Genomic DNA, 27,867 nt, shown 5'->3' with positions numbered 1-27,867 from the left:
TGTGTGCACAGGAACGCGGAAGAGGAGCCAGCAAAGCTGCACATTCCTCGCGGGATGGTTCTGCGTGCCGCTTCTGGCACACATTCCATAGGTTCACCAACACGCGTATAGAATCTCCTACCATGGGCATGTGGTTGGACTAGAAGACCTCCATGGTTCCCTCCAACCCTATTATTCTATGTTCTACTTTAAGTGTCTCAAAGCAAGCAAGCGTTGCATTCCCTCATAACTGGTACTTAAGTAGGTTATAGATAGTCGTCCAAGTTTGAATTTGAAGCCATATTTTTAAGCTCCAGATCAGATAATTCTGGCCTACAGAGGTGTTTGAACTGCTGGGCCTTTCTAAGAGTAAAGACACTGTTTTGTCCTCAAGAGGACTAGAAACATTGTGCACCACTTGTCATCTCAATTTTTCACTCTACAGCACATGTTGTACAATTGGGTCAGGGGATTCTGGAAGACCTCATTCTGAAGCAAAGCAAAGGGTAACCCAGCAGCAGTCCCTTTGATTGGATCAACTACTTGGGTCGGTTTCACACAACACATTTAATAGGCTACTGATTTCCCACATTTTGGAGAATGAATGGTGAATTTACCACATGGGTGGAGTTCACACTAAGCTCCCCCCAAGCTCACCAGAGTTAAAACAAGCTGTGTGAATGGAGAGACTTGGTCTTTGTGGCATCCTAGGCTTTAGGGAAGTTGGGAATTTGTTTGCCCCTTTGAAAAAGTTCCATTCTCAATCCATCCACCCTGCAATCTGTAGATTATACAAAGCCATAAAATGGATCAGGACCCAATAGGAGATCGGGATATCTGGGAGATGTGTTGAAATCCACACATCTTAAATTCGCCAAGTTTGAGAAACATTGTTCCCACACAACTGGAAGATACCAACTTTTTAACAAAATGCTTTGTATCATTTACAGATCAAATTCAGAAGGCGGAAAGATAAGCCTGTTGCATTCCTTGATGAAGATGCTTTATTGAAAATGCTGCTTAATATTGTTCTTGAGTCTGATTGCTTAATTGACTGATTTATTTACTGGAGTTTGTAGACTACTCAAATTCAGCAGGATTCGAAGTGTACTGGCAGACAGAGAGAAAAGAGGGGGATCTGTGCTGCTACTGAGGTCTCTCCCCCTCCCCTCCATTGCTTAATACTTGATATAGGAAAGGGTCACATCTCCACTAATCTTGAAAGTGCGGATGTGTCCAATAGTGGCATAACGATGGGCAAAGTTGAACAGGTGACGGCCGCTGTTATAAACCTTGAACTTGTGGTTGTCACAGGAGATCGAGATCTGGGAAGAGAGGAAGGATATTAGTCTGGCAAATCAGCACCTGGATCACTTTCGATCCTCCAGGCAGGACAGTCTGCTGCCTACGCCATCCACAGCTTGCATCAAAATCAGGTGTTTACCAGAGCCAAAAGTCTTTTCTATAGCAGGAGACTCCATTGGACAATGTGACCTGATCTAACAGGGGGAAGAAGAATCTAAACTTTAACTATGTAGGTTTGTGTGAGAAATAGTTAGATCTGGTTTTGTCCTCATCTTTGCCAAAATGATGAACTCAATAAAGTTTTGCATTGAGAGATGGGATCGTCTCGGCCGTGCTTGCTTTGGTTCGGTTTGTCAGTCGGAATGTTGACGCATGGTTCTGAATGCCCTTCTGACGAGGCAATTCCACTCTTCTCCACTAGATTTCAATTCCTGAAAGCTGTGCTAGCTGGGAATTATGGGGGATGGAGTCTTACACTTCTGGAAAGCACTTGCCGGGTCTTCTCTCCCCTCCTCACTGCCTGCCTGCTTGTCGGCCAACCCAAACAAGCTCTTTGATGGAATCAGAGGTGGGTTTCAGCAGGTTCTGACCAGTTCTGGAGAACCGGTAGTGAAAATTTTGAGTAGTTTGGAGAACCGGGAGTAAAAATTCTGACTGGCCCTGCCCCCATCTATTCTCTGCCTCCTAAGTCCCAGCTGATCGGGAGGAAATGGGGATTTTGCAGTATCCTTCCTCTGGATTGGGGAGGGAATGGAGATTTTACAGTATCCTTCCCCTGGAGTGGGGAGGGAATGGGGATTTTGCAGTATCCTTCCCCTGGATTGGGAAAGAAATGGGGATTTTGTAGTATCCTTCCCCCGCCAAGCCATGACACAGCCACCAAGCCACACCCACAGAACCGGTAGTAAAAACATTTGAAACCCACCACTGAATGGGATGGGATCCAGGCTGTCCACCCAAGTCACATAAAATAGGGGTGATAGCATCAGTTGAATAGCTGTGGCTGCCATCTTGAGCTTTGTGACCTCCCTCCTGCTGAAATCGCCCAACTCACCTCAAAATATTGCCCAAATTGGAAAGGATTAAAGGACAGCTCATCTTCCTCAGCTCCCCAAGTGCCATTCAGATAAGTGTTGCGCACCACATATCTCGATGGTTTCATGCATGGATTAAAGTGCAGAGCAATATTCTGGCCAGCCTTTAAATCAATTACAAACCTTGGAAAGAGAGGGAAAAAACAGGCGTTGAAGACTAGATCTTGGAATAAATAAAAAGGAAATCTGATTCTCCCTTCCCCAGCCCCTTAATGCAATAGGAGCCTGACAGATCCCTCCATGGGGGAAGGCTACAAGAAAAAAAAAACAGCTCTTCTTCCTCTTTGTAAATATTATTTATTGGTAGACTGTTGCTGAATATTTAAGTTCTATTTATCATTTTAGGTATTTATTCATTGCATTCACGTTCTGCCACAATTAAACCAACTTTTTGTAAGCAATAAATGAGATAGACACATATGAAAAAAAAATGCATATTCAGCAGCAGTCTAGTAGTGAATAGCATTCTTCTAATGAAAAAAAGCTGGTCTTGCTTAATGGACTATTCCGATCTTAATCATTCTTTACAGCCATCTCCTTAGCTAGAGTTCCTAAACAATTCGTCAATCCTTTCATGGCATGTCAGATGTCCCCCTTTGGGGAACTCTGCCCTAAGCTAACCGCCCTTGCTTCTTCTGGTGGCAGTGAGTTACAAAGAGTACACGTGGAATTTTGTTTCCACTCTCCTTCACCTCCTTCTCCTCTGAGTTGACCCTGTGGATGTACAGAGGAGATGGGAGAGTCAGAGAAAGGACATCAACTGAGAAAGGTCTACGACAGGCCCTAACACTGATATTTTGCTGTGCCAAATCCAAACCAGCCCTGCAAAAAAAAAAAAAGAGAGAGACCCGAAACCTGGTAGCATTCTTCAGAATAAAGCCTCGCATTGTGATGGTCTTGTTGGGTCCCAGACCTCCAGGAATGTTGCCTATGTAGGGCACCGGCTGAAATAGGCAAGAATCCAGGTTACACTTAGCGCCCCCTGTCCAACCATGCAGCTCTTGTCCCCACTACCTGTGGGTCAAGGTAGTTGCAGTCCAGTAGGTCTTGAGTTCCACAACATGGCAGAAGGCAGCTTGTGAGATCTTACCTTGGATCTTATCTTTTCCTGCATTCCATGCGGTTACAAGCATCCCTGCCTTTAACCAGTCAAGTAATTTTGGGGCTCAAAAGTAAGACACCAGTTGGGTTCAAGCTTTTGTCTTCTCAGTGGGCTGTGGTCAAAACAGTCAAGATGGCAGTCTAGGTAGAGCCACCATGGCAATGGGCAATGAACACAAAGATAGATGGGGTTGTGATGGGGTTGGCATGGCTGCTGAATTTTATTTATCAAACCCTGTGAAAACCCCGGTTTATCACAACAGACTGATTTTACCGAGCAAATCATAAACTTTGGTTCTAAGTGCTGGCTTCCTTGTGCAGATTTTAACATGGGGCAAATGGACTAATATTAACCCCCCTTCTTAACAGTAAAGAAGCTGATTTTCCCTTAAATATTCCAGTCACTGTTGCTTTCCTCCCCTTTCTGTGTGATTTTATAGGCTTGGTGAACCAGACCAAACATTAACCAGACCAAACATTAAGCAGTGAGACAGGCTGAATTAGCATGTCTTTTGACACTTACTGGGTAGTAGACTGCAGAGCCTGTCAACAGCTGATGGGAGAGAAATACAAAGAAGGTGTTAAAAACTGTGCTCAGCCATTGCACACTTCTTGGCTGTTGGTGTTTGTTAATAAGGATGTGTGGGCATCTCCTAAGCCATTCTGGGAGTTGAGCTGCCAGGCTGAGAAACTCTGCTTCATGGACAGTTGCAAAGGGGAGAGCAGGACCTTGGCCTGGGGTAAAACTGCTCCCTGTGCAGCTGCTGGTCCTAGTTTATTTTTGCTTGCTTGTAGAGTTGTAAGCCAAGACAACTGACGACCAAAAGGCTGCAATTCTTAACGGTTAAGAAAAATGTACAAGAAGAATGACTGGAGGGGAGAAAGAGAAAGTGACAGCTTGGAGATTGAATCAACTCAGTATTTATTCCTAAAAAGTGATCAAGGGTTGATAGCAAACACTTACCAGGTTCCCCACTATTTGTCCTCCCACCATGGTCAGAGATTGAAACTCCAAGTCTCCATCAAGGTCAATGAACTTTAGAAACTGGGGTTGGATTCTGTGCTTGAACTTGCAGAGGGGGTTCCCGTTCACCAGGATCTGTCAGAGGGTAAAGTTGAAAGGAAAGGAAAGTCTCAGTTGGGATTACCCATTTTCTTTGTAGGAAAAACCTGTTTATTCTTGCCAGGAACACATCCCACCCCAAATCTGAACAGAGTAAGCAGAGTTATGGAGGGGATCAAAAGAGTTAAAATGAATACATGTAAAAAGAGAGAGTCCTTCACTGATATATATTTTCCCCCCTGGACCAAAAGGTTTTCCATTCTGCAGCAGGACGTCCTCATTTAGTGACTGTTAGCAGTTAGGACACTAATGAAATAGTAACTTCGCAACTAGCTTGAAACTTGAAAGCATTGCAAGTTGACACTGGCATTTACAACCTTCACAGGATTGCAAAGCAAAGAAAAGCTGAAGTCCAATAAAAAACAGTCATATTTTGACCCCATTAATGACTAAATTGCTGGCCCCATTATTGTTAAACAAGGACTGCTTGCATATCGCTTAAACCTTATCTGGAAGATATGACGTTGAGAAAGTCAGTATTAAATACATTTGTGGTTCATTCTAGACAAATAGTGAATTTAAAGGGGGTGGGGGAATGAAGAGGTCCCTGCAGTCCCAAAGGAACCTCTGTCATATGTACCAACCTGATATTCGGCATCATTGACAATGAAGATTATCTCAAAATGCTCGCTCTTTTGGAAGGGATTCTTGTGTCTCTCTTCCCTTCCCCACCTGTAAGACTGATATGAGTTGAGCACAAGAGTCCCCTGACTAAAGCGAGGGTTGAAGTGGAAGAGAATGTCGGCCTCCTGAAATTTGCCACAGGCAAAATCCACAAAGAACCTGGAAGGAAGAGAGGAAAAGGGAAGAGGAATATTAAATTGGAGGGGCAAGAATCTCAGAGTAGAGGTCTTCATTCCCTCTTCTCCTTTGCCCTGAATCTACAGGAGGCTGGGTTTTTGCTTGAAGAGAAGAATCAAGTTCCTAGCCATCAATCTTAGTTGTAGTTGGAAGAAGTAGTCCAAAGAATTAAGGAAGACTTTAATCTTGGCATAGAATCATTTAACCTTCCCTTAACAATATGATAATCTTAACACTATTGAGTAATCTTGCCCTTCCTGTGAACCCTCAAAGGAACTTTACCTGTTGCAGTTTCTCAGCACTTTGCCTCGCATATATACAGACATTCCAGGATGGAGTCCATCAGAGACAGGATGATGGTAAGGGAGAGTCTGGAAGACAGAAAATGATGAACCAAACCAATGACTATTGCAAAACAGAACTTTGTGTCAAGGTTCTGACTGACAAACCCAATCAAGCTAGCAAAGTTGAGATGATCGAATCTCTTAATGCAAAACTTTATTGAGTACATCTTTTCAGCACAGCATGAAAGCAAAACCAGCTCTAGCTAACTCCCACGTGTCCTGTATAGATAAAATATAGAACTTTCCCTCCGCCCATTAATGCAGGTCACATTGTCCAATTAGGTGTAGAGGTATTGTTGTGAGAAGATGTCCATGGCTCTGTCAAACACCTGTTGAAATGGCCTTGCTTCCCATGAGACAGTTTCTTGTTGTCTGGCACTGACATTCCAATCTTCCCCGCCCCTCCCCCCTTGATGAATGGCAAGTTGAAAAGCAATAATGGCTGCAACAGCATGAGCACGCGTCGAACTTGACACTTTGACTTTCAAACCAGCCAACCGCAGCCTGTGCCTTGTATCAGCCTTTCCAGGAGGTTCTGAGTCGACCAAAGACCTCCTGGGTGGGCCTCTGTAAGGATTAATTCCCCCAACGTGGCAGGGAAGGAAGGCTGGAGGAAGCACCAGAACTGCCGCCATGGACCGGTTCTGCTTTAGCTCTATGGGGGACAGGTAGAGGCCACACTATTCACCAACTGTATTGAGACCTCAGCATCTCCTGGACAAGATAGGTAAGTCCCATGGGCCACCTCCCATGGACAGCTTCCCACCCAGGTTAATCTCGTAACATGTTGGCCCTCAGGTTCCAGAATTTTTACCAGCCCGGATCACATACAGGATGATGGGAGTTCTAATAATAGATCAGACAATGTTCTCACCCCTTGCATTTCCCCTGAACTTTCCCAAGGAACAACCAGGCAAGAGAGATACGCTTAGCAAACATCTGAATCCTGCCTGTTGGTCCAATCAGCAGCAGGAAATGAGCACCATAAAAATTCTAACTGGGACATAGTTTAGGGTAAGAGGTAGCTGTGCTGAGTCGGGCTGAGGCAGGAAGTGGCACTTGAGGGGCACAAACAACATGGACTTTACAGCCCCTCTCTAAACTGTTTACAGAGTCAGCCTATTGCCCCCAACAATCTGGGTCCTCATTTTACTGACCTCGGAAGGATGGAAGGCTGAGTCAACCTTGAGCCAATCAGGATTGAACTCCTGGCAGTGAGCAGAGTCAGCCTGCAATATTGCATTCTAACCACTGTGCCACTCTACACCACAGTTCCCCTTGTGACTGAAGACACAGGCTGCCGTGTTCAGCCATCACATAATTCTTGGCTGTTGGTGTTTGTTAATAAGAATGTGTGGGCATCTGCTAAGCCATTCTAGGAGTTGAGGCCACACATCTTAATATTGTTAAATTGAGAAGCAATTCTTTATATTCATCCGCAAGGGATAAAACAGGATCTTGGCCTGGGATAAATTTCTTCCTTGTTCAGATGCTGGTCCTAGCATCACTCCAGGATGGTTATTTTTGCTAGCATGCAGAGTCATAAGCCAACACAACTGAGGACCCAAAAGGGCCACCATTTGTAGGGATGAAGAAAGGTGTATGAGAAGAGTGACTGGAGAGGGGAAAGAGAAAGTGATAGCTTGGAGAATCAATCCCCAAAGAGAGATCCAAGATCAGGAAGTGCCAACATCTCAATACAAATACTTACCATCATTGGTCCTCCCATTACAGACAGAGATTGCAGTTCCAGATCTCCATCAATCCTAATGAGCTGGACATTTTGTGAGGGGATTCTGTGCCTATAGTTGCATAAGACCTTTCTGTTCCCCAGGATCTATCAGAGGGCAAAGCCAAAGGGATCAAGTCTCAGTTGGGAGGTGCATTTTCTTTGCAAAAGAACCCTGTTTATTCTGCCCAGAAACACATCCCACCCCAAAGGTGAGCAAGGGAGCCCCTAGAGGGGGTCAAAAAGGTTAATATGTACATGTAAAAAGGGAGAGGCCTTTATTTCAATGATAGCAATAGCAATAGCACTTAGACTTATATACCACTTCACAGAGCTTCCCAGCCCTCTCTAAGCAGTTTACGGAGTCAGCATATTGCCCCCAACAATTTGGGTCCTCATTTTACCCACCTCAGAAGGATGGAAGGCTTGAGCCTGGTGGGATTTGAACTGCCAAATTGCAGGCAACTGGCAGTCAGCAGAAGTAACCTGCAGTACTGCACTCTAACCACTGTGCCACCTCGGCTCTTGAATACCCATTTTTCCCTCCAGATCAAAAGGTTTTCCCTTCAGTTACAGGTCATCCTCATTTAGTGATTGTTTGTAGTTAGGACACTGATGAAATAGTAACTTTGCCTTCACAGGACTGCAAACCAAATAAAAGCTAAAGTTTGATCAGAAACACAGCCATGGTTTCACTTAGCAACCACATCAATTACTCAGTTGTTACTAAACGAAGACTATTTGTACATCACTTAAACCCTACATGGAAGATACGAAGTTGGGAAATTCGGTATTAAATACATTTGTGGCTCATTCCAGGCAAAGGGTGAATTCTAAGGGGGAAACAAAGAGGCCCCTGTAGCCCCAAAGGAGCCTCTGTCATGCGTACCAACCTGGTATCCGAAATCATAGACAATCAAGATGACCTCGAATTGCTCACCCCTTTGAAAGGGATTCAAGAATTTCTCTTCCTTTCCCCACCTGCCAGCCTGAAGTGTGCTGAGCCCAACTGTCTCTGCATTAATGTGAGACCTGAAGTGGAGGGGAACATCAGCCTCCTTATCCTGGCCACAGGCAAAGTCCATCTGGAAGTTCACCCAGGTTCTGGAAGAGAGAGGACAAGATAAGCGGAAAATTAAATGGGAGGTTCAGGAATCTCAGAGTAGAGTTCTGCCCCTTCCTTCTCCTTTGCCTTGAAGCTAGAATCTGTAGGATGCTGGGTTTGTTGGTTTAAAAGAAGAATCAAGTTCCTAGCTCTTATGGCTTACTTGGGAGTTGGAAAAAGCAGGAAGTTGAACTATTCAAACAATTAAGAAAGGGTTTAATCTTGGCATGCAATTGGATAATTGGACATAATAAACTTATCACTATTATTTTCAGTGAGGTAGCTCTTGCCCTTCTGTGAGCCCCCAAAGAAACCTCACCTATTGTTGCGTTCAGGCACTGTGCCTTGCATATAAACAGACATCCCAGGATGGAGTCCCACAGGGACATTTTGATAATAAGGGAGACCCTGGAAGAGAGAAAATGATGAACCAAGCCAATGAATTTACTGCAAAATACAACTTTGACTTTCGAACCAGCCAACCGCAACCCGTGCCTTGAAAAGCCTTTCTACATGGCTTCTGAGTCAAAGACCTCTTGGGAGGGCCTCTGCTAAGGATTAATCCCCAGAACATAGCAGGGGAAGGAAGGTGTGGAGCAAGCACTAGAATTGCAGCCATGGACCAGCTCTGCTTTTGCAAAAAAGAGAAAAAAACAGGCATCCTGTGTTATAGATGCCTTTGGATGAATAATTTGGCTCTTCCTGTTGTGATGATGCTCTGGGGATTCTGGAGATGCTTTTGGTTTAGGTGGAATAAAGATAAGAGGGGTACTCCCTCCATCAAAGAAGAATATGAAAGAAAGCAAGGACAGAAAATAAACAGAAGCTACTTACATTTTTTTCATCTTCATCATCAGTGAATATACTCTAAAATGGAACAAAAGAATATCTTTATGAAGTGGCTGTGAATCCTATGAGGCTTTGTGTGCACCAGGCCTGGGCCACTGCTCTTTGTTCAGAGCGGATCACTAAGGTCAACAGAGGGTATTAATGGCAATGGGATGGTTTGAGCAGAGTAGATAAAGCCATTCCTACCAAAAGGAATAGGCAACGTCAACAGATAGATCACTTAACATCTGCTGTGATCCAAGGAAATGGCTACTTTCCAATAATCCAATCATCTAAAAACACATGACTTTTCTTTCCATGCTGTCATTGCCAATTTCAACATTAGATATACATATCATATTTTTATAATTATAATTTCATTACTCAGATAGGAAACATGCATTTCTTATCACAACATAGAGTGATTGGGGCCAAACAGACACCTTGAGGAAAAGTACAAATATTGATGGAGTTTCTTGACTTTTCCTTCTAAGCCACAGGGAAGGTCTATGAAGCCAGAATCTCTCAAGTCTTAACAATAGTGATAATAATACCCTCCTTTGTTTCCTGCTGCAATTGTTCCTGAAATGTCTGTAAATCAGTGGGGGGGGGGGGGGAAGCAGTCACTAGAGGACTACCTCAGAAGGATCTCAGAAGGATAACATTGAGAACATAGAAGAAATTTAGACAAGTTAACTTACCATTAGTATAGACACTCCTTTGCCACCCTTAGCTTTCTTGATAATAGGTATTATCTTTTTCCCGATTGACTATAAGGAAGAAGAAACAAAACCATTATGGATCCCTTTAGAAGTTGTTCCAGTGCATGATACGTGTGGGCCTTGCCTGGGCCACTACAGCCCACTAAAATAAACTGGTGAGTCCTTGAGAGCCATGGAGGATATTGATGTGAATGGCCTCACAACACCAGAGAGGGGTACGTAAAGCCATATCAACCCTTCAAGGCAGGCTAAGTCAATTAACCAATTAATAAATAAAATTAATCCTGGGAAGCAAAATGGGGAAAGGCATCTCACTAGCAAAATTGCATCTGACAGGAAGACCATTTGAGCCAACAATTTACCATTTTGCAAAGAGAAAAACCACAAGTTGGTAAAAGAAAAACTTTGGAGAAACATTTCCCATCACCAAAGTGTCCTTTGGGGACAATTCCAAAATATATGCTTCTCCCTTTGCTATTCAGAACCCTTTGCTATTCAACTTAAAAGCAATTGCATCCTTTTTGCCGATGACATAAAATTATTCAATACTACAGATAATTCTGTTGTTTTGCAAAATGATCTCGACTATGTCTGTGAATGGTCATCTATTTGGCAACTAAATTTCATTCAATAAATGCTCTGTCTTACATATTGGTAAATGTAATCAGAATGTCAAGTATAAGCTAGATGGCACTGAACTATCTGATGACCCTCACTTTGTCAAGGACCTAAGTGTACTTATCTCTGACGATCTATGCTCCAAAGTTCACTGTAACAGCATTGCTAAAAAAGCATTAAGAGTTGTAAATGTAATTTTGCACAGTTTTTTTTCTGGAAACATTGCATTGCTAATTAGAGCTTATAAAACTTATGCTAGACCAATCTTAGAGTATTGTTCAACTGTTTGGAATCCCCACCATTTATCTGACATCAGTACAATTGAGCGGGTTCAGAAGTATTTCACAAGAAAAGTCTTGCACTCTTCTGTACACAATAGAATTCCCTAGGCTACTAGGCTCGAAATTCTCGGTTTGGATAACTTAGAACTGCATCACTTGCGGTCAGGCCTAGGTATTATACTTAGTAATGTTTTACCTGTAAATGATTTTTTTTTGTTTTAATCACAATAATACGCCGCCAACAACCGCTTTAAACTTAATGTAAATTGTTCTAAACTTGACTGTAAAAAATATGATTTCTATAATAGAGTTGTCGAAGTCTGGAATGCTCTACCTGATTCAATTGTTTCAGCTACAAATTTTCAGTTTCAGTCACAAATTGACTTCCGTGGATCTTACATCATAGTTAAGTGGTTAATAGAGGGGACGTGCATAAGTGCACTAATGTGCCTATCGTCCCTGTTGCTGTATTTTTATTCTTTTATTTTTGTTCTCATTTTTGTTTAACAAATTATAATAAAATAAAATAAAATAAACCCAGGGGAACCATCACTCCAGTTTAGGAGTCAGTGTTTTTTAGGGGATATAATAGGTATTTGAAGCTGCTTCACATGAAACAGGTGAAATATTTTGGCCCTGCCTGCTCAGTTTCTGCTCCAGAGTCTCTGAAGATGGTAAAAGAAGAAGGCATTCTAGCAGGTATGAATAACAAGAGGCTTATTTTATGGCATGCAAGAAGAATATTACTCAAAAAAATCATGGCATTTGAAAAAAAAATCTACTTACTATTATCTCAGATTTCTTAACTTGATCTTTACCTATATTCTGTAAAGGAAACAGAAGGTATTACTTTTATTTTGAAACGATATCCCACATGATTTCTCCAACTATGTCAGCATGCAAAGAAGACTATCACTTAACAAAAAAGCAGAAGATGAAGAAAGAGCTACTTACCATTAATTTATTAATGTCCTTTCCATTCAAAGCATTCTACAAAGGAAACAAACACGTCAAGTCCTATTCTGACTCAAAGACACCCAGGACCTTTATCTCTATCCGTGTCATCACTACCATCTTGGATATCATTTACATGAATTACTGCTTCCCTCCAGTTAGGAAACACACATTTCTTATCACAATAGGAACTGCTTAGTCCAAAAACCACATTTGAATTAACAGAGTTCTGAGGCTTCTTTAACCTTTTCTTTCTCTTTTCAATTTTCTTCAACATTCAAAATATGCATTGAGAAACCTGAGAAATAAAGATTGTACCTATTCATGAACAGATAGAAGATTGCTTTAAAAAGAGGAGCTTTAACAGACATGGCCCTTGGGAGACAACACTCTTTTGAGAACATTGTCCTACAGTACATATCCACATTTCTTGTCTGAATTTAGATTCACATTAGTTCTACACCGTTATAGGTAAGACATCCTTATGATGGAATGTTGTTGTTTTTATTCTGCTTCATGCAAACCCCCTTCTACTTCTTCTGTCTCTCCCTCCTCCAAGTAAATTTAAATGTGAAAAAATTATATATTTATATAATTTTATAATTAAAGAGGATTTCAGTAGCCCCTTTTCACACAAATCTGCAATATATATATAGTCTTGTAGCAGCTACAAGAGGATAGTGTGTGTGTATGTGTGAGTGTGTGTGTGTATATAGTGGGACTATTAACTGAGATTTTTGGGGGGAGAAAAAAATCCCAAAAAGATTTAGGCCATCCTTAGTCCTAAAGCCTTTCTTTTACCACTCAACCCATCCCACCGATCAAGGTTTGGGGACGGTTGAAGGTAGGAAATTTTTAAAAAGTATGGTTGTATGCAAGAAAGATATTTCACATGGAAAAGGGAGGAGATAGTAAAAAAGATACTTACAATTATTTCCAATGCATATTCCTCACTCAGTTCATTCTGTAATGGAGACAAAGTGTATCAAAACTCTATTCTCACATGAGAAGATATATGACTCCTCCTATCATGCTATCCCTGCCATTTCATATGCCATAAAAATGAATTTCTTTATAAATAAAAACTACTTACCACCAATTCAGCCAGAGGACCATGTTTGAAGAGTTCTTTCTACAAAGGAAATGAAGGGGATCAGTTCTATTCTGATAACTATTATTAATTATAACTACACCATCACAGATAACTTCAACACCATACATCAATTTCACTATATCTTTTATTCTCCAGATAGGAGCTGTGCCTTTCTAATCACAGATTGAGTGATAAAACCTAAAAGACACATGAATCAACAGCAATCTGAGACTTCTTATTGTGAGCAAAGCATTTTTGTGGATTTTTCCTTAAAAGACACATTATTGTCAGCTCTTCTAAAAGTTTCCTGATATCCTCGTTTAAGTGTTTCTCCTAAACCAGAGGGAAGGCCTGTGAAGTCAGACCCTTTCAACTTCTGACAATAGTCAAAACAATGCCTTTCTTGAAATGTTCCCAAGAGCTTATAGCTTCCTGCTGGAATTCTTCCTAAAATGTCTGGGGTTCCTTTGGGGAGAGTGAATCTCAAGAGGACTGATCAGATTATATCTGACAAGGATAACATAGAAGACATACAAGAAATGAGAGAAGTGTGTATCTACTTACTATCAAGTTATATATCAGATTATCACCATGTGATATTCCCTTAAAAATATTTAACATCTTCTCTATGATGGTCTACAAAGAAGGAGAAAAAAATTATCCTCTTTTATGGATTCCTACATTACATTGTTCCAGTACATGACATAAATATCTGGGTGGGTCTTACCTGGGTCACTGCAGTCCATTAAAATAAACTGGTACACTGGGCAGCCTTGAGGGCCATGGAGGATATTGATGTGAATGGTCTCACATCATCAGAGAAAGTATGTAAAGCCATATCAACCTTTTGAAGCAACCAAGGTCAAGGAAAACATGGCAGGGATTCCAAAAATACTACTACATTTTTGTCAGATTTAGTAGCAGAATCCTGAAAGCTCATCCAAAGCCTTCATTACTCCTTTTTAAGGACAATAAAGTCAAGCTGGAGCTACACTGAGTCCTTTTCTCACCCATTCTACCTAACCAGAGCTGAACAATCTTGATGGTGATATGATAATACATTACATTTATGGGCTGCCCAATTCCCAGAGTGTCAGTTCGGCATATCTATCCTAATTTATTGGATGTGGTCATTCGGATGGTGGATTGCAAGACAGCTTCTAGGTTAAAGATTCTGGATTGTAAATATACACCCTGTGGAATCTTTGGAGCTCTCTGAGTTTGGTTGTTTCCTTGAAGATATAATATTATTAGGAATAATAACAGCTACAGCAACAACAATAATGGATAATCCCATGGACCCTTCCTCACTTTAGGGCACCCTGTTTTACAACAGTGCAGGTGGTGAGGGTATTTTATGGGATAAAGAGGTGCCTCAAGCTGCTTTATTCAAAACTGGCCCAAGAGTTTAGTCTTGCCTTCTTTTTTGATGCTTTGGGGAGAATGGTGATGGTTGCTGGGGGTGGGAATGGAATCACAAAAGGGGTCTTTGATCACATGCAAAGAGAATATGTCACAAGGAAGAATAAAGGATAAACAAAGAGGTATTTACCACAGAATCAGCCATACTACACTCGCCTTCTAGGCAATCCTATAAATAAAAGAAACGGAATTGCTACTATTTTTTCATCACAACACATATGACTTCTACAATGCACCACCTGAGCAACAAAACGTATTTGGACCACACTGATGTATCATGCCAAAAAGGGTCAGAAATTAGAAAGAGATAAAGAAATTGTTCAGATCAGTCTTCCCCAGTGGAAAAATGTTCCTTGGGGACAGTTCTGAAAAGGCCTTTATCCACACATACAACCAAAAGAAGTAGGTTTGGGTTTTGGGGCCAGTGTTGTTGTAATGCTGGGATGTTTCATTGTAGGCAAGAAGAATATTACTAAATAAGTGGGGGCAGAAGATGAAGAAAGAGCTACTTACCATTAATTTCCCCACATCCTGTGTGCTTAAAGCGTTCTACAAAGGAAACAAGCAGCACATCAAATTCTATCCTAATAGAAGACCCCAAGGACCTTTCTATCCATGCCCTCACTACCATCTTAGATAGCATTTACATAAGTTGCTGCTCTCCTCCACTTAGGAAACAACCACCTTTTTTTCAGAAAGTGAATCTAAAAAACAATTTGAATTGAATTCTAATTCTAAAAAAACAATTTAACAAGAAGGCACTTGGGGTTCAACACCCTTTTCAGAACATTGCCCTACATATCCATATTTCATCCCTTACTCTAGATTTCCTTTAGTTATACACCTATACAGGGAGTCCTCAACTTACAACAGTTCATTTAGTGACCATTCCAAGTTACAACACCATTGAAAAAAGTGACTTATGACCATTTTTCATATCTATGACCATTGCAGCATCCCCATGGTCACATGATCAAAATTCAGATGTTTGGCAATTGATTCATAGTTATGATGGTTGCAGTGTCCTTGGTCATATTCGTTAAGTGATTCACTTAACCAATGAGGCAAGAAAAGTCATAAAATGAAACAAAACTCACTTAACAATTTTCTCACTTAACAACATAAATTTTGGCCTCAATCGTGTTTGTAAGTTGAGGACTTCCTGTAGATGCAAGACATCTTTTTGATGGAATGTTTTTTATTCCCCTTCACCTAGGTCCCCTCTCTGTCTTTTCCTCCTCCAAGTAAGTTCAAAGGTGTATTGTATTTGTGTCCCCACTTATACTGCTCTTCTTGATTTTCAGTGTGGCCATAGGAGGGAAAAGGGCTACTGAAATCCCTCAATAGCAAATTCCTCTTCTAACTGCTACAAGAATGTCAGCTCAGATTCAGAGCATTTTCTGCTCAGAAAAAGGTTAAAAATAGATTTAGGCCATACTGAGTCCTAAAACCCTTATTTAAGTTCTCCACACACCCCAAGACGCTCCCCAAATTTTGGAATGGGTGGAAGTGTGCAATATTGTTTAAGAGTGAGTATCAGAGCTTTCATCATAAAATAACTATTTTCCTAAATATGAAACCTTGGTATATTTACTAAATTTTGGTGGGATTGAATCCAAAACGATCAGCTTGAACGCATGGAAGAAAGATATTTCCCATGGAAAAGAGAGAAGATAGGCAAAGAGCTACTTACAACCATTTTCACTGTATGTTCCTTACTCAGTGCATTCTACAATGGAAACAAAGGGTATCAGTTCAATTCTCATCTGACAACATATATGATACAGAGCAGTGGTGGGTTTCAAATTTTTTTACTACCGGTTCTGTGGGTGTGGCTTGGTGGGTGTGACTAGGTGGATGTGGCAGGGGAAGGATACTGTAAAATCTCCATTCCCACCCCACTCCAGGGAAGGTTACTGCAAAATCCCCATTTCCTACCGATCAGCTGGGACTCGGGAGGCAGAGAATAGATGGAGGCGGGGCCAGTCAGAGGTGCCATTTACTGGTTCTCCGAACTACTCAAAATTTCCGCTACCAGTGCTCCAGAACATTTTGGATTGGATTGTTTGAAACAAATCTCTACTTACCATAATTTTTTCCAACATATGATTGCTATTTTCCTACAAAGGAAATGAAGGATATGAGTCTGAGCCTCACATGATAACTTCATGATAAAAAGATGACTTCTCCAACTGTTTCATCTCTGGATACTAGTACACATGTGAATGGCTGCATTCTCCAAATAGGAAACCCATAGTTCTTACTAAAAGTGAGGCCCCCTCAGTGTTTTAGGTGGTGGAATAAAGATAAAATGGGTGCTTGTTCAGTTCAAAGAAGAATATGAAGGGAAGAAAATAAACAGAACCTACTTACCATGTTTCCATCACCACCACCAGTGAATATACTCTAAAATGGGAACAAAAGCATGGATTTATAATTATGGTGTGACAGTATACCTATTGGGAGGGGGAGTATTCAGAGAGTTATTATGGTCACATCTAAGAAGGACAACATAGAAAACAAAGAAGAAATGAGACAAATTGTGTATCTACTTACTATCAGTTTAGACACTCCTTTGCCACGATTGGCTTTCTTGATAATAGGTACTATCTTTTTCCCAGTTGACTATGAGAAGAAGAAAAAACATTATGGAATCTGTCACAAGTCATTGTCATTGTGCAAATGCATGATACAAGTTGCCTGGGCCACTGCAGTCCACTAAAATCAGTGGTTCTCAACCTTCCTAATGCTGCGACCCTTTAATACAGTTCCTCATGTTGTGGTGACCCCCAACCATAAAATTATTCCTAAAACCATTGAAAAAATGTGTTTTCCGATGGTCTTAGGCGACCCCTGTGAAAGGGTCATTCGACCCCCAAAGGGGTCCCGACCCACAGGTTGAGAACCACTGCACTAAAATAAACTGGTGAGCCCTTGAGGGCCATGGAGGATATTGATATGAATGGCCTCACAACATCAGAGTAGGGACGTAGAGCCACATCAGCCTTTGAGGTAGGAATAATCAGGGAGGCTACAAGAAGGATTTCAGAAAACTACCATAATATATATTAGCAGAATCTTGAAACTTCATTATTCCTTTTCAAGGAGAGCAAAGTCAAGCTGGCTTTCCAAAACAAATTCTGATAAAATTAATCCTGGGAAGGGAAATGAGGAAACAGGTCTCACTACGAAAATTGCATCTGACAGAAAGACCATTAGAGTCAACAGTTTACCATTTTGCAGAGAAAAAAAACCACAATAAGTAAAGTAACTTTGGAGAAACCCTCCCCATCCAAAAAGTGTCCCTTGGCAACAATTCCAAAATATAAGTTTCTCCCTTGGCTACTGGGTGTAGTGCTATCTGAAGCTGCTTTAAAAGAAAAGTTAAAACAGATGAAATATTTTGGCCCTGTCTTCTCTGTTTCTCCTCTGGGGTCTCTGAAGATGCTTTCTGGGAGGTGTGAATTAACAAATGGAGTGTTTTTCCGATGCAAGAAGACTATTACTCAGAAAAAGCAAAGAATTATGAAGAAACGTATACTTACAATTAACGCAAAAATATTAATTGGACGTTTGCCTATATTCTACAAGGGCAAAAAAGATAATACTTTTATTTTGAAAAGACATCACACATGTTTTCTCCAATTATGGCATCTCTACCATCTTTGATATCATATATATGAATTGCTTCATTCTACAGATGAGATACATGCATTTGTTATCAGAACAGGGACTGACAGAGCCAAAAAGGCACACATGGGTAAACTGTGTTCTGAAACACTTCCTTTCATTTTCTTTTCAATACAATCTTCCTCAGTGCAAAACATCCTTGGGGGCCTTGTCCACACATATAACCAAATGAAGTGGGTTTGGGTTTGGGTCAGTGCTGTCATAATACAGAGATGCTTCATTGCAAGCAAGAAGTATATTACTCAAAGAAAAGGCAAAAAACAAAGAAAGAACTACTTACCATTAATTTATCAATTTCTTTTGCATTCAAAGCATTCTACAAAGGAAAGAAGCATGTCAAATTCTATTCTGACTCAAAGCCCCCAAGGACCTCTCTATCTCCGCCATCATTACCTTCTTAGATATCATTTACATGCATTGCTGCTTCCCTCAACTTAGGAAACATACTTTTCTTATCACAACAGGGAATGCTTAGTCTAAAAAACACATTTAAATTAATAGAGTTCTCAGGAGTCTTTTTCCTTTTGTTCCACTTTTCCATTTTCTTCACATTTGTTATACACCTATACATCTAAGGTATTCTTATGATGCACCGGCTGGAAGGGTTGGGGGTGGGAGGCACCGTTTTACGGTGGTTCTCCTCCTTTCTCTCTGACCGGTCGCAGTCTGTGTTGACAGGGGGGCAGAGATCGACCCCGAGGCCCCTTATATGTGGGGTGCCGCAGGGATCGGTTCTCTCGCCCCTTCTGTTCAACATTTATGTAAAGCCGCTGGGCGAGATCATCCGTGGTTTCGGGGTGGAGTACCATCTGTACGCTGATGACACCCAGCTGTACATCTCCACCCCAGACCACCCCAACAATGCCCTTGAAGTGATGTCCCAGTGCCTGGAGGCCGTACGGATCTGGATGGGGAGAAACGGGCTCAGGCTCAACCCATCCAAGACCGAGTGGCTGTGGTTTCCGACGTCCCGATATAGTCAGCTGGCGCCATCGCTGGCTATTGGGGGCGAATCATTGGCCCCCACGGAAAGGGCTCGTAACTTGGGCGTCCTCCTGGATTCACGGCTGTCTTTAGAAGAGCACTTGACGGCCGTGACCGGGAGGATTTTTCATCAGGTTCGCCTGATTCGCCAGTTGCGTCCCTTTCTAGATCGGGACTCGTTACGCACAGTCACTCATGCCCTCGTCACCTCTCGTCTGGACTATTGTAACGCTCTCTACATGGGGCTCCCCTTGAGGTGCACCCGGAGGCTCCAACTGGCGCAAAGTGCGGCCGTGCGGGTGGTTATGGGAGCAGCGTGGAGCTCCCATGTAACACCTCTCCTGCGCGAGCTGCACTGGCTCCCGGTGGTCTTCCGGGTGCGCTTCAAGGTTCTGGTTACCACCTTTAAAGCGCTCCATGGCTTAGGACCTGGTTACTTACGGGACCGCCTACTACCATCAATAGCCTCCCACCGACCAGTACGCTCCCACAGAGAGGGGCTCCTCCAGGTGCCCTCGGCCAAACAATGTCGGCTGTCGGCCCCTAGGGGGAGAGCCTTCTCTGTGGGGGCACCGACGATCTGGAATGAGCTCCCCCCAGAGATACGGAGGATTCCGGATCTGCACACCTTCCGCCGCGAGCTGAAGACTCTTTTATTTCATCAAGCTGGCCTCGCCTAAATCTTCTCCCTTTTAAGTGTAAATTTTAAATTTTTACTGTATTTTAAAATATGGGTATTTTAAATTATGGGTATCAATTCAGCCAAATTTATTTAATTCATTTTATTCGATTTTAAATTTTGTATATGTATGTGTTTTATTTCATGGCTGTTCACTGCCCTGAGTCCTTCGGGAGTAGGGCGGTATAGAAATTCAATAAAATAAAATAAAATAAAATAAAATAAAATGATGGATGTTGTTGTTATTTTATTCTGCTTCATGTACTCCACTTCTACTTCCTCTGCTTTTTCCTCCTCTAAATAAATTCAAATGTGAAATATAGACATTAAATATGCATATTTGTGTGAAAATGGGCTTCTGAAATCCCACAATAGCATCATATATCCTCCTCTAAATGCTACAAGAATGTCAACTGAGATTCGGAGTATTTTCTGGCCAGAAAAAAAAAAACCAAAACGCTTTAGATCATCCTGAGGTCCTAAAGCTGTTATTTTACCACTCAAACCATTCCCACCCATTAAGGTTTGGGGACTGTTGGAGGTGGGGATTTTTTAAAAAGGCATGATTGCATGCCAGGAAGATATTTCCCATGGAAAAGAAGAAGATGGTCAAAGAGCTACTTACAATTATTTCCAATGTATGTTTCTCACTCAGTTCATTCTGCAGTGGAAACAAAAGTTGCCAGATGTTTAAAAAACAAATGTAAAGACAAGGCAAATGTTTTTATTCTGCCTGCTGGGTTTGTCCCTCAAGGTTCTGGAGGTGCACAGCTGACTCATCACAAAACATGTCCCAAGACCCTCACTTGACACCTACACTGCCGAAGCCCTTATAAACAGAATACTGACATTGACATCCCCTAAACTCTGCTGAAGATGTTGCCTAGTCTGGTAATGAAACATTCAGAAACCAACCCACAAGCTTGGAGAATGAACTTTTACCCTCTTCCTATACCTGAGCTACAGATACTGGTATTCGCCACTATTGTAATGCTCTAAGTACTGACGGAAGAAAAATGAAAGAGATGCTTGTTCAGATGCAAGAAGTTAAAGGAAGAAACAGAAGAAGACAAATCAAAGCTACTTACTACCAATTCAGCCAGAGGACCATGTTTGACAAGTGCCTTCTACAAAGGAAACCAAGAGGATCAGTTCTATTCTGATAAGATAACTATCAATAATTATTACTATAACATCACAGGTAACTTCAGTACCATCTATCAATTTCATCTATATATTTCATTCTCCAGATAGAAGCAGTGCCTTTCCAATCACAGATGGAGTGATAAAACCTAAAAGACACATGAATTAATAACATTCTGAGATGTTGTGAGAAAATAGTTTTTCTATGATTTTTTTCTTAAAAGGCTCATTATTGTGCAGCATTTCTAAAGGTTTCCTGATATCCTCATTTAAACTTTTCTCCTATGCCAGAGGGAAGGCCTGTGAAGCCGGACTCTTTCAGCTTCCGACAATAGTCAAAACAGTGCCTCTTCCTGCTGGAATTCTTCCTCAAATGTCTGGAGATCTTTTAGTGGGAGTGAGGTTTAAGAGGTCTGATCAGTTCATATCTAAGAAGGATAACATAGGACACATAGAAGAAATGAGATAATGTAAGTGTACATCTACTTACTATCAAGTCATATATTGGCTTATCACCATGTGATACTTCCTTAAAAAAATATAACATCTTCTCCAGGAGGTCCTACAAGAAAAGAAAAATCATTATCCTCTTTTATGGACTTCTTCATAACTATGCTGTGCCAGGACATGATATGAGCATCTGGGTGGGCCTTACATGGGCCACTGCAGTCCATTAAAATAAATTCGGGAGGGCCATGGAGGATATTGATGTGAAAGACCTCACATCAGCAGAGAAAGTACAAGAGGTACTTCCAAGGTCAGAGCTGATTTTCCCAAAAAGCCATATCCCAACCTGAATATTGAAACCCTCTTTTTAACCACTCAATTTGAGTGCAATTTCAACTTCATAGTTGAGTTGAAAGCATTTCATATTTTGCAGAGAGAAAACCACAAGTAAAGAAAATAAATTTTGTAGGGACCCTTCCAATGTGAAACATTTCTCCTGGGGATAATTTCCATAGGGCCTTGATGACACATACAGCAACGTAAAGAGGTATTAGGGTTTGGAGCCAGAGTTATATGGTTATAACAGCTATAACTCCCAGAATTCCCCAGCTACATGCTGGCTGGGGACTTCTGGAAGTTGAAGTCCGCACATACTAAAGTTGCCAAGATTTAGAACCACCAACACTAATAATGGTAACAACAACAATAATGAATAATCACACCAACCCTTCCTCATTTTCAGGCACCCTGCTTTACAGCAGTGCAATGGTGGCTGAGTTTTAAGGAGTAAAACAGTGCCTGAAGCTGCTTTATCAAAACTGGCCCAAGATTTTAGCCTTGCCTTCTTTCTTGAAGGTCTGGGGACAATGGCAATGGTTGCTGGGGTGGGAGTGGAATCACAAAAGGGGTCCTCGATCACATGGAAGGAGCGTAATTTCAGAAAGAAAGAACAGAGGAGGAACAAAGAGGTATTTACCACAAAATCAGCCATTTTACACTCGTCTTCCATACACTCCTGTAAATAAAACAAAAGATATTGCTTCTATTCTGACGTGAAATCACATATGACATGAAATTGCATATGATTTCTCTAACCTGATTTAGGACAGTTCTGCAGAAAACCGCATTCCAGTATGTGGCAAAACCAGCCCTAATGACTGAGGCATTTCTTGACAACCATCACAAAAAAAGGTCATAAAACCATCACAAAAAAGGGTCATAAAACCAGGTCAGTCACATGGGTGACCCAATTTATGGTTACCATCACAATTTATGCCCATAATGGGCAGACTATATTGAGGTCATAAGTCATAAGTCAAGGTCTATCTGTATAGTATGTGATCCTAGGACAAAAGAATAACATGGTAACTGCATCAGCACAACTTCCTAAATTTAGATAGTTTTAATCTGTTTGTTTGCTTTTTTGTTTACTATATTGTGGAAATGCAGACTGTTTGATCATCTTAGTATTTAATATATTATGCAAACCCCAGAAATTCACTTGAATTTGTAGCCAACAGAAGAAGGTTGCATAAAATTTATACAACACTAAAGTGTGGACTAAGTAACCCAGAGAAAGATTTAGGTTTCATTATAATTTTTTGGATCGTTTGAAAAATACCTATTTCTCCTTTCCATATTTCCTGGTAAAACAGAGGCTGGAAAAGGAGATGAGGAAATGCACCAACTGACCAACAAAACTGCATTTGGACCACACAGGTGTCACACCAAAGAGGAGAGAAATTACAGGGAGAGAAATAAATTGTCCAGGGCAATCTTCCCCAAAGGCAAAGATTCCTTGGGGACTGAAAAATTCTGAAAAGACATACAACCAAATGAATTTGGTCTGAGAGTCAGTGTTCTTATAACATAGGGATGCTTCATTGCAGACAAGAAGTATATTACTCAAAAAAAAAAAAGAAAAGAAAAGAAAGCAGAAAATGAAGAAAGAGCAACTTACCATTAATTTTTCAATATCGTTTTTATTTAAAGCATTCTATAAAAGAATCAAGCACATGAAATTTTGTCACAATGAAAGTACTGAGGACATTTCTAATCCATGCCATCACTACCATCCTAGCTATCATTGACATGAATTTGTACCTCACACCACTTAGGAAACACACATTCCTTATCAAAACAGGAAGTGATTCTAAAAACAAATTGAATTAATGGTGGTGTGAGGGTTCTTTTTGCTTTTCCTTCTCTTTTAAATTTCCTTCAACATTCACAGAATCAAAATATGCATTGGGAAACTTGAGGAATGATGGTTGAAACAGATAAGATTAGGAAACAGGAGCTATACCAGACATGGCACTTGGGGGGTCGATGCTCTTTTGAGAACATTCCATTCCTTAATCAAGATTTCCATTAGTTATACACCTATACAGGTAAGACATCTTTATGATGGAATGTTGTTTTTTATGTACCCCTTCATGTACCCCCCTTTCTACCCTCCCTGCCTCTTCCTCCTCCAAGTAGGTTCAAATGTGAAATATACTCATGATTTTAAATTTTGTATTGGCATGTGTTTTAGTTCTGGCTGTTCACCGCCCTGAGTCCACTAGGAGAAGGGCGGTATACAAATTGAAATAAATAAATAAATAAATAAATAAATAAATAAATAAATAAATAAATAAATAAATAAATAAATAAATAAATATGTAGGTTTATGTCTCTATTTACATGTGCTCTACTTGATTTTCAGTGTAGCCATGTGATGAAAAGGAGCTGCTGAAATCCTCAATTTCCAGCATCTTATTTCCTCTTTCAACTGCTACAAGAATGTCCCTGTTTCAGAGCATTTTCTGACAAGAAAAGGGTTCAAAAAAGATTTAGGTCATCCTGAGTCATAAAAACCTTATTTAGGTTTTCAACACATCCCCAGCCATTCCCAAAACTTTGGAAGTGGGTGGAAGTGTGCAATATTTATTAAGAATACTATAGGTATCATAGCTTTCATCATAAAACAAGATAGCTGTTCTAAATATATAACCTTGCTATAGTTCACTTCTTTGTATATATCTGCTAAACTTTGGTGGGGTAGAATCCCAAAAGGGTCTCTTGATTGCATGCAAGAGAGATATTTCACAATGAAAGAGAAAAAGGTGGTCAAAGAATTACTTACAATTATTTCCATTGTATGTTTGTCACTCAGTGCATCCTACAGTGGAAACAAAGGGTATTAGATCAACTTTCACATGAGAATATATATATCATGCTTTAAGATGGGTGGACTCCAATCATTTCCCTTTCTGAGCTGGAGAATTCTGGGAGTTGTAGCCCACACATCTTAATATTGCTGATGTTGCGATATCCTTCACTAGAGGGGGGAAAAACTCTCCACAGGCCCCCTCCTCTATTCAAAAAGGGTCCCTGGGAAGGCTGCAAAATGGCTTTGCTAACACAGATCCCAAAAGAGAGAGTTAGGGACTTGTCTGAAGTCAGCAGCTGCATTTTGTGAATTGCAGGTTCTGTGAACCAAGCAGTTCATTTGTAGCCTTCAATTGGGCCAAATTGGCAACCATTCTTGAACCAAATAATTCAAATCGAGTAATATATATAATGCCAGAACCTATGATTCCAATGGGAATAAAATTAGGGAATGTTGTGACCACCTCCACACCTTCCAACTACACTTTCCAAAACCCGTAGGCTGTGTGGGAAGGGAAGATAGGAGGGATCTGTCCCTGATGTTTTTCCCACCTCCCTCTGGCCCCTGTGCCCAATCAGCTGGCAGCAAGGCTGATGGGCTGGAGGCCATTGTCTGCTTTGGAGCAAAGGCCAAAATCTGAAATCAGGGTTGACTAGGGGACGCCAGCTGAGGTGGGACTGATCAGGGAACACAGGCAGTCAACAGGGAAGCCCTCTGCCTATCTGGATGAAGGGGACCTTTGGGGGACATGCTGGAATGGGGAGTGGGATGCAGTTTTCATTGCAGTCTGTGGCCCCCCCTTTGTGGTATTTTTCTGAAGCTGATCAATTAAGCAGGAAAGTGGTATAAGTTTAACTTAAAAATGAAAGTCTTGAAATTCACTGCAGTAACTATGAATTGGTGTTTGGTGAGTGTGGGTGGAAATACGAATCCGTAAGTTGATGTTAGTTGCTTTTTAGCCTCCAGGAAATTCAGGACTCAAAGAAAAGAGCTCGAGATAAGGAAAAATTTTCTGACAATGAAAACAATCAGAAATAGTGGGTGCTCCATCACTGGAAGCTTTTAAGAGGAGATCAGACAGTAATTTGTCTAGAATGGTAGGGTCTCCTGCCATGGGCAGGGCAGGGGGCTGGACTAGAAGACTTCCAAGGTCCCTTCCAATTCTGTTATTTTGTATTCTGTACTTACTAGAACTTTCGTCATCATTTCATTGCCACTTTCCTACAAGGGAAATGAAGGGTATCAGTCTGATGCTCTCATAATAACATATATGACTTTTCACACTGTTCCATCACTAGATAGCACACATATGAATGGCTGCATTTTTCAAAATAGGAAACACATATTTCTCACTACAAGTGCGAGCGAGCAACAGGGCCAAAACTCCCAAACTGGAATTAATGGTCTTCTTAGACTTTTTTAATCTTTCTTTCTTTCTTTTTTCAATAGGAGGATAGACATTTTCCCAAAGGTGAAAAAAATCAGGACATCCAGCATGATGTAACTTACTTACCGTAGACTCTTCATCAGCATTATTCTTGTTATCCTGAAAAGAAAACAAGAAAACTTTAGGGTTAGGGTTAGGTCCCTTAGATGTTTACAGGTAATATAGCCACATATGATATATGGCTTAAGCACCAATGAACCTCTGAATTTTTCTTTGGATTAAAAGACTAAGTACTCAAAGCCCTCTGCCTGCATTTTCAACCCCTTGATCAAGAAATATTAATTAAAGCATGGGGAGAACCTCAACAAAATGCTTACTTGTTTCATCTGCAGGCACCCCAGCTGAAAGGCTATTGGAACCCACAAAATTTAGCCTTACCTGCTGTGCAGAAAGAGTAAAAGTCAAAGCAAAGATTAAAAGGAGACGCATCTCCTTAGTTGCTCTTCAGCTCTTCTGGTCCTTGTTGTTCTTCTAAGTGAGTTTATTCAGCTCCACTGGCACATTTTAATATCTTAATCCTTAGGCCTCATTGCCCAAACCCAATGTCTTCATTGTTACTTTATTTGCAAGGAAAAGTTAAGTTTCCATTGCATCATGCACTATTATTCCATTGTCCATGCTCAAAGTGAAACTAAGAAGCAGAACTTGTGTCTCTGCTCTCTGTGAAGTCTTAACATCATATGGGTAACACATCTTCCTGTAACTTTTCCATACCAAATTGGATGAAAGAAAGATTGAACCAAAGTCACACATTGGAAACCACATGGCTGAAAGTCTATGGAGATTCTCAGTCATCCAGGTGATGGTTGTCCCAAAGGTGCTTTTTCAAGAGGCAACTGGACTTTCTGGTTTTTCTTTGAAAATGTTTCCCTTCTCATCCAAGAAGCTGAACCTGCACTGCATATCGGACATTAATACAATTGAGTGAGTCCAGAGATATTTCACAAAAAGAGTCCTCCACTCCTCTGCTCACAACAGAATACCTTATGCCACTAGGCTTGAAATTTTAGGCTTAGACAACTTAGAACTTTGCCGTCTTTGGTCTGACCTAAGTGTAGTACAAAATTATCTGCTACAACGTCCTACCTGTCAATGACTACTTCAGCTTCAACTGCAACAACACATGAGCACACAATAGATACAAACTCAAGGTAAACCGCTCTAAACTCGATTGCAGAAAATACGACTTCAGCAACAGAGTGGTCAATACCTGGAATGCACTACCTGACTCTGTGTAGGATTACCTGTACTTTGGAGGTTACAAGTTTAGTCAAGGTACTTAACCTGCTTTCACCTGTGTCATCTCTTTCCAGAAAATCCAAACCCATCAATGCCCAAAGCACCCACATAATTGTTATCAGGAACCCCAACCCCCTTTCAACCCCATATTCCAAACCGCGATGTAATTCAGAAGAAGGGACTAGACAGCCATTTGTCCGGAATGGTATAGGAAAGTGATGGCTAGCCTGTTACGTCACTGCGTGCCAGCCTGTGTGCCGGAAATGGCATATGAAACCATCTTACGAGGAATGTGTGGCCCCACTGGCCTTTGCACACGTGGGAGTGCCGATACCCGGAAGAGTGGCGGTCCGTCATGCATACGCGAGCTGGCACCCAAACTTCCAGTTTCTGGCACAGATACGCACCAGATGTATAGCTGGCCATCGTGTATGCGGGTGATATAAGCCCAGAGGTTTAAATGCCAGCAGGGGTGAAATGCTCCCGGTTCGGACCGGCTCGGGCGAGTAGGTAGCGATGGCAGCGGGCAGTTCAGAGAACCGGTAGCAAAAATCCCTTCCCCCACAGCCTCCAGCTTGCTTACCT

At 41.2% G+C, this 27,867-nt stretch overlaps 1 protein-coding gene across 1 annotated transcript; it reads right to left on the bottom strand.

Moving 5' to 3' along the window:
- Window positions 1–965: 965 nt before the first annotated feature.
- Window positions 966–26,571, bottom strand: LOC148112333 (uncharacterized). Its single transcript, XM_087876525.1, has 34 exons — window positions 26,422–26,571; window positions 26,110–26,142; window positions 25,785–25,817; window positions 24,570–24,605; window positions 23,403–23,438; window positions 22,419–22,457; window positions 21,486–21,557; window positions 20,941–20,979; window positions 20,478–20,513; window positions 18,470–18,505; window positions 18,045–18,083; window positions 17,056–17,124; window positions 16,873–16,905; window positions 16,587–16,619; window positions 16,193–16,228; window positions 15,013–15,048; window positions 14,630–14,668; window positions 13,642–13,713; window positions 13,078–13,116; window positions 12,913–12,948; window positions 11,985–12,020; window positions 11,817–11,855; window positions 10,111–10,179; window positions 9,416–9,448; window positions 8,901–8,989; window positions 8,370–8,580; window positions 7,459–7,584; window positions 5,686–5,774; window positions 5,187–5,385; window positions 4,444–4,578; window positions 4,003–4,032; window positions 3,234–3,322; window positions 2,339–2,501; window positions 966–1,304 (listed from the first exon to the last, which is right to left on the bottom strand). Exons 1-34 carry the CDS (start codon window positions 26,470–26,472, stop codon window positions 1,158–1,160), a joined length of 2,298 nt encoding a protein of 765 aa, XP_087732651.1. The 5' UTR covers window positions 26,473–26,571; the 3' UTR covers window positions 966–1,157.
- Window positions 26,572–27,867: the final 1,296 nt, after the last annotated feature.

The sequence above is a fragment of the Pantherophis guttatus genome, chromosome 10 (genome assembly GCF_059756535.1).
Source record: "Pantherophis guttatus breed Tessera chromosome 10, ASM5975653v1, whole genome shotgun sequence".
NCBI classification, from domain to species: domain Eukaryota; kingdom Metazoa; phylum Chordata; class Lepidosauria; order Squamata; family Colubridae; genus Pantherophis; species Pantherophis guttatus.
The sequence above is the reverse complement of the archived record's forward strand: the minus strand, read 5'-3'. Positions and strand labels throughout refer to the sequence as shown.